This window comes from Populus alba, chromosome 8 (genome assembly GCF_005239225.2).
Source record: "Populus alba chromosome 8, ASM523922v2, whole genome shotgun sequence".
In the NCBI taxonomy this organism is placed as follows: domain Eukaryota; kingdom Viridiplantae; phylum Streptophyta; class Magnoliopsida; order Malpighiales; family Salicaceae; genus Populus; species Populus alba.
In genome coordinates this window covers 19,911,012-19,920,316 of record NC_133291.1, presented here as the reverse complement: position 1 = coordinate 19,920,316, position 9,305 = coordinate 19,911,012, and the positions used below count along the sequence as shown (strand labels likewise).

The window sequence follows — 9,305 nt, the reverse complement described above, 5'->3', positions numbered from 1 at the left end:
TAACTTGTATCTTATTTATGTTCTTGTTTTGTTTATTTATGTTTCTCTTCTTCATTATGTTTATCTAAGTTTATTATGTCAAGGTGAAAAGGTTACACTAATGGTGTAAGAATAAGTATGGTGTAAACTCAACATGGACCTTAATGTTTAATATTAAGATGTCTTATCTTTTTATCTTACTAATTCTTAATACCTTGCTTGTTAAATGGTTAATCTAGATTTGTGTTGTATAATACTTGGTACAACAAATGCTTGGCACTCTCATAGCCCAACCGTATGGTATTACCTACACCTGGCTATGAAAGGAACTTGATTTGTTGTTAACATCAGTTAACATCATGAATTCCTGACAATATTTAAAAGTTTGGTGTTATGTAAATAAGATAATTAATATGATCATGTTAATAATTTATAATGAGCTATTAATGACAAAGCATCTGATTGGAACCTCCTCCGTGTTTGGTTTCCAAATTAAGTAATAAGAGTTTATACTATACTTGTTTGAAATACCATTGGTGGATCCTCTAACCTTGACATTTGTTTTTATCATTGTTTAATCCTTACATTAATCTTCCATCTCAAAGTTCTCATTAATTTCTTCCTCTTCGTTTTTTTACTACTACTACTACTACTGCTATTAATATTATTATTACTATTACTATTATTGTTATTATTGTTGTTGTTGTTGTCTTGTTATTTATAATTTATACAATTAACCTCTTTGTGGTTCGATCTCGGTCTTGCCGGGTTATTTATTACTTCGACACTCCTACACTTGGGAGAAGACATCAATCTTTTGGTCGTGTCAAGTTTTTGGCGCCGTTGTCGGGGAGGTAAATTCTTGTACAAATTATAGTATTTATTTTGTTTTTGCTTTTCACTTTTCTTGTATCTAACTTTGTTTCTTTTGTTTTGTTTCTTTTTCTTTTGTTTTTTTCTTCCTTTTATTCTCTTTCTACACGTGCATGAGTGTTTGATCACGTACATTAAGTGGTAGACTTTGTAGGGTATCCTCATCATTTTCAGAAAATATAGCCGAAGAAGATAATCAGTCACTTCATAATGAGAATAATGAGAATAATCGTGTTAGGACACTTAGAGATCACATTAATCCCACAAGAATAAGTGCACCCTCATGCATGGTTTTCCCTCCTGATGCATCCCATTTTAATTTTAAGCCAGACATTATTCAACTTTTACCTTCTTTTCATGGCTTAGATCTAGAAAATCCATACTTGCATTTGAGAGAATTTGAAGAAGTTTGTAACACCTATAATGACTTAAATTGTAGCATGAATACCATTAGATTAAAGCTTTTTCCTTTTTCATTAAAAGATAAAGCTAAAACATGGCTACAAAATCTTAGGTCAGGATCCATTCGTGCTTGGGATGAAATACAACAACAATTTTTAAAGAAGTTTTTTCCATCTCACAGAACCAACTCTTTCAAAAGACAAATCACCACTTTCACTCAAAAACCAGGTGAAATATTTTACCAATGTTGGGATAGGTATCAAGACTTGCTTAATACTTGCCCTCATCATGGTTTTGAAACATGGAGATTGGTTTCACAATTTTATGAAGGGTTAACACCTAAAGATAGGCAATTGGTTGAATTGATGTGCAATGGAACTTTTAAAGATAAAGACCCTAATGAAGCAATGGAGTACCTAGACTTGCTAGTTGAAAATGCACAAAATTGGGACACTACGGGTACTTATGAGGCACCAAGTAAAACCCAACCTCATACATCTAGTGGAGGTATGTATAACCTTAGGGAAGATCATGACCTCCAAGCCAAGTTTACATCTTTAGCTAGAAAAGTCGAGGCATTAGAATTGAAAAAGAGTGGTCAATTAAAATCTATTCAAGACATTGTGTGTCAAATCTGTGAAACAAATGAACATGCAACCAATGACTGTCCAACTTTTCCTTCTTTCAAGGAATGCCTCCATGAACAAGCCCATGCTTTAAATAATTTCCAAAGGCCCAATCATAACCCATACTCGCAAACATACAACCCTGGTTGGAGAAATCACCCAAATTTCAGTTGGAAGAGTGACAACAATAATGCACAAACTTTGTAGCCACCATTTCAAGCACACCATAATTTCCAAAATTCTAATGGATATGCACCTTCTTATGCTCCACCTCCTAGAAGAAATCTTGAGGAAACATTGCATGCATTCATTGAAAAGCAAGAGACAATCAACACTTAACTTGCTTAAAGCATGACAAATTTTAAAGATGCTCTTGCAAAATTCACATCTGTTCTCAGTTTTCAAGAGAAAGGTTAGTTCCCATCTCAACCACAACAAAATCCAAAGGGGCAATACAATGCAAATGCAAGTAGTTCCGGAAGCCAACACATGGATCAAGTCAAATCAGTCATCACTCTTCGCAATGGTAAGGTTATTGAAAAACCCACTCGTGAACCTTGTGAGAAAGATGATGAGTCAATCTCTGAGGGTAAGGAAGGGGTTGAATCTGAACATTGTAAAGAAAAGACTGATTCTCCGCCAGCACTTCCATTTCCTCATGCCATGACCAAACAAAGGAAAGTCAATCACAATTCTGAAATCCTTGAAATTTTCAAACAGGTAAGGATCAATATACCTTTGTTGGATGCTATTAAACAAGTACCTTCCTATGCTAAATTTTTGAAAGATCTATGCATTGTGAAGAGAAAACTAAATGTGAAAAAGAAAGCATTTTTAGCCGAACAAGTAAGTTCTATTCTTCAGAACAATAAAGCTTTGAAATATAAAGACCCTGGTTGTCCTACAATTTCTTGCTTTATTAGAGAACATAAAATTGAAAGAGCTTTACTTGATCTTGGAGCTAGTGTGAATTTACTTCCATATTCAGTTTTTCAAAGTCTCAATCTAGGTGAGTTAAAACCAACTTTGTAACTCTTTTACTTGCTGATAGATCTGTAAAAGTGCCTTGAGGAATAGTTGAGGATGTGTTAGTACAAGTTGATAAATTCATTTACCCTATAGATTTTATTGTCTTGGATACACAACTTGTTGAAGCATGTAATTCAATTCCTGTTATTTTAGGACGTCCATTTCTTGCAACTTCTAATGCATTGATTAATTGTAGGAATGGACTGATGAAGCTATCATTTGGAAACATGACATTGGAGATGAATATTTTCAACATTTACAAGCAACCTGGAGATGATAATGATTTACAGGAAGTGGAATTTATTGAAAAATTAGTTCATGATCAATTTCAAACCACTTCCAGTGAAACTAAGATTGATGAACCTAATGAGTTGCAAATGGTTTATTTTTAGGAAGAAGCAAAGGCATGTAATTGGAGACCACAAATTGAAGAATTGCCACCACGATCAATTGAGTCTATACCTTCAAGTGTTCAACGACCAAAACCTGATTTGAAGCCATTACCATTCAATCTTAAATACTTATTTTTGGGAGAAAATGAAACTTTTTCGGTAATAATCTCTTCGAAACTTAATGCACATTAAGAAGGTAAGTTATTACAGACTCTGAAAATGCACAAAAATGCATTAGGATGGACCATAGCTGACATAAAAGGAATTAGTCCTTTGATTTGCACACACAGGATTTATTTGGAGGAAAATGCTAAACCATCTAGAGAAATGCAACGAAGACTTAATCCTAATATGAAAGAAGTAGTGAAAAATGAAGTAATTAAGCTTCTAGATAATGGAATCATTTATCCTATTTCTGACAGCAAATGGGTAAGTCCTACCCAAGTTGTACCTAAAAAGTCTGGAGTCACTGTGATAACAAATGAGAAAAATGAGTTAATTCCAACTCGGACTATTACTGGTTGGCGCATGTGCATTGACTATAGGAAACTTAATTCAATGACTAGAAAAGATCATTTTCCTTTACCTTTCATAGATCAAATCCTAGAAAGAGTTGTAGGTCATGAATTTTATTGTTTCCTAGATGGCTATTCAGGTTACAATCAAATTGAAATTGCATTGAAAGATCAAGAGAAGACTACTTTCACATGTCCATTTGGTACTTTTGCATATCGAAGAATGCCTTTTGGGTTATGTAATGCACCGGCCACATTTCAAAGATGCATGCTTAGCATATTTAGTGATATGGTTGAACGTTTTCTTGAGATTTTTATGGATGATTTTTCTATTTTTGGTGATTCATTTGATGATTGTTTAACTAACTTGGAAAAGGTTTTGAACAGGTGTGAAGACAAGAATCTTGTACTGAATTGGGAAAAATGTCACTTTATGGTAACAAACGGCATTGTACTTGGTCACATTGTTTCATCGAAAGGAATTGAGGTTGACAAATCTAAAATCGAGCTAATTGCCAACTTACCAACACCAAAATCTGTTAAAGATGTTAGATCATTCTTAGGACATGCTGGTTTTTACAGAAGGTTCATCAAAGATTTTAGTGTAATATCTAAACCATTGTGTAACCTTCTAACAAAGGAAAATGTTTTTAAATGGACTGAATAATGTGAAAAAGCCTTTGTTAAACTTAAAAGCTTGCTTACTTCTGCTCTTGTCATTCAACCTCCTGATTGGTCACTACCTTTTGAAATAATGTGTGACGCTAGTGATTATGTCGTGGGTGCTGTCTTGGGACAAAGAAAAGATAAGAAAAATTATGTGATTTAATAAGAGTTTATACTATACTTGTTTGAAATACCATTGGTGGATCCTCTAACCTTGACATTTGTTTTTATCATTGTTTAATCCTTACATTAATCTTCCATCTCAAAGTTCTCATTAATTTCTTCCTCTTCGTTTTTTTTACTACTACTACTACCATTATTATTATTATTATTATTATTATTACTATTAATATTAGTATTATTATTATTATTATTATTATTTACATTCTTGTTATATTTTATGTACGTTAAGTATGCTCTGTGTTTGATCAAGGATCCTGACATTGTTAGTCTTGCCTTGTTCATTCGCATCAAAAATCTGTTTATATTATATAATATATCTCTTTGATCTTTTCATAAACTCAGTATATAGGCTGGAAACCTGTGACCCGATCTTTTAGATCATTCTCAAGTATAACAACGCCACGTACTGAGTATTATTATTATATTATTATTATTATTATTATTATTACTACTACTACTACTACTACTAATATTATTATTACTATTACTATTATTGTTATTATTGTTGTTATTATTGTTGTTGCTGTTGTCTTGTTATTTATAATTTATACAATTAACCTCTTTGTGGTTCGACCTCGGTCTTGCCGGGTTATTTATTACTTTGATACTCCTGCACTTGGGAGAAGACATCAATCTTTTGGTCGTGTCAAGACAACTTTAGGAAGATGAAGGGTCACCTTCTCTCTCTCTCCTTGCATTTATACTTCCCATGAAATGAGGTGGGGTATTTGGGGTTGGTTTAGATGCATTCTTGTCCCTGTTTTGGTCTGTCTAAAACTGGTTTTACCCCTCCCTCTTAACTCCTTAAGACAGTCTGATTTGTTTCCTAAACTTTTAATTAGACTCAGTTGTTGTCGATTCAGAAATTGACAGCAAAAATTATGGTGTTGCAGTAGCCAAAAACTCTGTCTCTGCCGATTTAGAAATCAGCAGAAAAAACTGCATCACTGCCGATTCAGAAATCGGCAGCCAAAAACTGTGTTGCTGTCGATTTAGAAATCGGCAATGATGGTGGAGTCATTCTCACTTTACTTCTCTTTTTTTTTGTGTTTACATATAATGTCATGTTATAGTGATTTCTTAAATCGCCTTTGGAATGTTTGATCGGTTAATGATCAGCTTCGGTTAATGGTATCCTAAGTGGAAGATTGGATTGACAAATGATTAGCTTCGACTAATGGCATCCTAAGAGGATAACCGAGATGAATAAATGATTAGCTTCGGCTAATGGCATTCTAAGAGGATTGCCAGATTTGGGAGTTATGAGTTAGTTTCAAGAATTGATGCGTTCATGGGTACTATGTTTTATACATACCAAGTATAGAAAGAACTATGATTGTTATGCTTTAAACAGAGAATAACATTAATTCGGTTAACGGTATTCAAGATGGATGACCGGGTTTGAGTATTGTAATTAGCCTCGATAATTGATGAATTATTAAGGGTGGTACTTACATAAGGAGAAATGAAAGAATTATGCTCTTTTGGTCCATGAATGAAATGTGACGTTAATATTGCTTTATTATGTTCTTAAATTGCCAATAATGCTTGAAATTACCTTGTGCTGCAACAGGGAAATCATACCAACATGGTGCGTAAGGACATTCGTTTGGTGGCTCACACATTTTGAAAAAAAAAAACGATGTATTCACATGTTATAGGTGATATGAGTTATGTATGAACAAACATGTTAATCGTGTAATTAGTTGTCCGACCCCTTTTATAAAAACTTGTAATGAAAAATTGAAGTGGAACATAGATGTGTATGTGCGAACATGTAGATATGATGTGCATGAATATACGTATGTGGTATTCTTCTTATGAGGATGTTATGTTTGAAATTACATGAGGTCAGCATAACGAAAGTACTAGTTGTGTAACTTGTCGTTCAATACTCTTGTATGAACTCGTGATAATAAAAAGGCTAGAATAGGAATGTGAATTTATTAGTTTGTCAATATGATAATAAAAAGGCAGAATGATATAGTGAAAAAATCCATCGATTTTAGTCTTGAAAAAGTCAGGTCATTATAGGAACACCAAATCCAAGACACAATTATGCCCGCGTATGATCATCAATGATGGAGGGTAGCCTTACCTGTTGGGAGATTGAGCTTTAGCTTATGTTTTTGGGTTTAATTTATTATTTTTAGTTGAGTTTGGTTATTAACTTGATAGCATTTTATTTTGAACTTCAGTTTTGTTTTTGTGGGCATTTGGCCTAATTGTTAGTTGTTTTAAGGTTTCTTATTTAAGCATAATTTTAAATAATTTGCAGAGTTGTAAACTTTTCCAACCCTTTTTCTCTTCTCCTTTTCAGCTTCTGCTCTCCTTCTTCAGCTTTTTTTTCTTCTGCTTCTTGGCTTCTTCTTTCTTTTCTCTTGCTTCTTTCAATTTTTGTTTATAGTCGCGCATCAACTGCTACCAACCAGTCTTAATATATTATAGCTACAAGACCGATTACTTATACATTATTTTTAGTGATTATTCGACATCAAAACAATAAGCTACATGGCTCGCGCAGGCGCTAGCAGAAAACAGTTCCTTCAAAATATTCGTAACATTTGCAAACCATTATTCGGCCAAACCAAACATCCATATGTTTTATTTGTTACAAGGATGTCAAAGGTACCAATATTGCATGTAAAGCTAGCATAGTTAAGCAGCTGCAGTAATCTTGAAAACGTTCAACCGGGCATCATCCACAGCTAATTCAACGTTGTCTTTGAACTCTCGGTATGTGAATTTTTTATAGATTGCTGGATGATCATTGTCGATCAATTCCTTAGCCGGTTCTATTGTAGCATAATCTGATGGATTGCAATAGGTGGCGATGGATAAACGATCCTTTTCGCAAGTCACGTGAACTCGATGGGGCAAACTCTTGTATCGACGGTTGCTAAGTACCTGCAGATACAAAAACAATCAGATACATGTCGAAATAACTACTCAACGCAAAATCTCAAGCTGTCGTTGGGAGAACAAATCATAAGATCCATGTTAGCTTAATCTAATCTCAACAATAGGATATAAGCAAATAACATAAACTCACCTGCAGTAGGTCACCGGTTAAAACAATCAAGTGGTTTGGGCTAAGATTAACATTCATCCATTCCCCATCGTGTAGAATCTGAAGTCCATGAACATTCTGTTCCGACAAAATTGTGATTATGGTCGGGTCCGTATGGTCACGAAGTACACAAGTAAGCTCTGAATCTTCTTGTTTACGTGCTGGATAGAAGTTCATAGCTACTTTTTGTTCATGGTTGCTCAGTAGCTTCTTCTTTATGTAATCTCTTTCCAGGCCTAAACTCTCACATATGGCCTCGCCTAGTGCGAACTCCACCCTTTTAGCGCTTGTACTAAAATCAGTAACTCTTTCCCTATACATAACCATGCCAACATCAAGATGGAAAGAGGAGAAAAAAGAGACTAAATGGTTTTTGAAGGGCATTTGTTTACCAGAATGAGGGAGGAATTGAAGGCCATAGATTTGCATAATCTCCAATAAGACAAGAAACATATGCCAGTTCCCTTACGAGAGAGGCATTTTCGCCGGTAGTATAAGCACGAAAGTACTCGATGGGCTTGCGAGATTCAGTATTGTCAAATTTTCCAGGTTTAGGAGTGTAAAATTTCAACTTTTCTTGCTCTGGCCATCTGAAGAAATCCATTGTTGCGCCGCCCAGGAAGTTGTTGAAAACGGTCTCTGGAATTGCATGGTTCTTCACCTGTAAATTGCTGGAAGGTAAATCAAATATAATCACGACTTAAAATATATATGGGAAAAGGGGGAATTAAGAACTTACGATAAAGGCACCATAGTGTTGACATGCATGACCAATTTGTTTAACGATTTGAGGGCGGCGAGGACCCTGAAGTCCCTCCACGTCAACGACAGGGATGAAGCCATCAGCTGATATCTCAACCCCTACCGATACAAGCTCATCACTATTAGCAAGTTTTAACTGATCAGTAGGGGAAGACATGGCCGATATCTGATCAGTCTGCGAGTGTTACTGATCTGGAAGCACTGGTCAGTGTTCTTAATTTTAATTTTATGGCTTTTAGAAGGAGATGATCGTTTGGTTTATTTATCTATGTGTTTCTTGGAATTTAGTCATTTATTGTAGATGAATGGATGATAAGATAAGACTTGGTGGCCACAAGTATGCTATCCACGGAGTTGCCACATGAATTCGTTAGGTAATGATATCATCCAAGGAGATTATTTTGATCCTATTGGATGTTTTTTTTTTTTAACGTTATGAATAACGAAGCCTTTTTGTCTCTTTTTTTTTTAGCATGGTAAGTAACGGGGAAATCTTCAGTACTTCAATGAATAAGAGATTGACACGTGTAATTTGGATCCAATTCACTTGTAGTGCTTGAGTGAATATTAAAGGAAAGTGCATTAAAGCAATACAACTGAATTTGATTCCAATCATGCGTTTCAATCTCTTATTGTAGTATCTATTTCGGGAGTATTGGATATTTTCCCATGAGGAGACATCAATTAGTTCATTCTAAAAATTAAAGAAGCTATCCATCGCTGATTATTATATACCATATTTACGTAAGGTGGATTCTTAGGAAACTTGAAATATAAAAACATTCATGTTACTTGTCCATTTACATAA

General features: G+C 34.5%; 1 protein-coding gene and 1 non-coding gene across 2 annotated transcripts; both read right to left on the bottom strand.

Annotated features, from left to right (window-relative positions):
- Nucleotides 1-1,440: 1,440 nt before the first annotated feature.
- On the bottom strand, nt 1,441-1,549 carry LOC118058517 (small nucleolar RNA R71). Its single transcript, XR_004689188.1, has one exon. It is a non-coding gene; the product is annotated as a small nucleolar RNA R71 (small nucleolar RNA).
- A 5,657-nt stretch (nt 1,550-7,206) lies between these two features.
- On the bottom strand, nt 7,207-8,765 carry LOC118058515 (protein DMR6-LIKE OXYGENASE 2). Its single transcript, XM_035071213.2, has 4 exons — nt 8,475-8,765; nt 8,128-8,396; nt 7,718-8,048; nt 7,207-7,572 (listed from the first exon to the last, which is right to left on the bottom strand). The coding sequence occupies exons 1-4, from the start codon at nt 8,652-8,654 to the stop codon at nt 7,324-7,326; spliced, it is 1,029 nt and encodes a 342-aa protein (XP_034927104.1). The 5' UTR covers nt 8,655-8,765; the 3' UTR covers nt 7,207-7,323.
- Between the last annotated feature and the right edge of the window lie 540 nt (nt 8,766-9,305).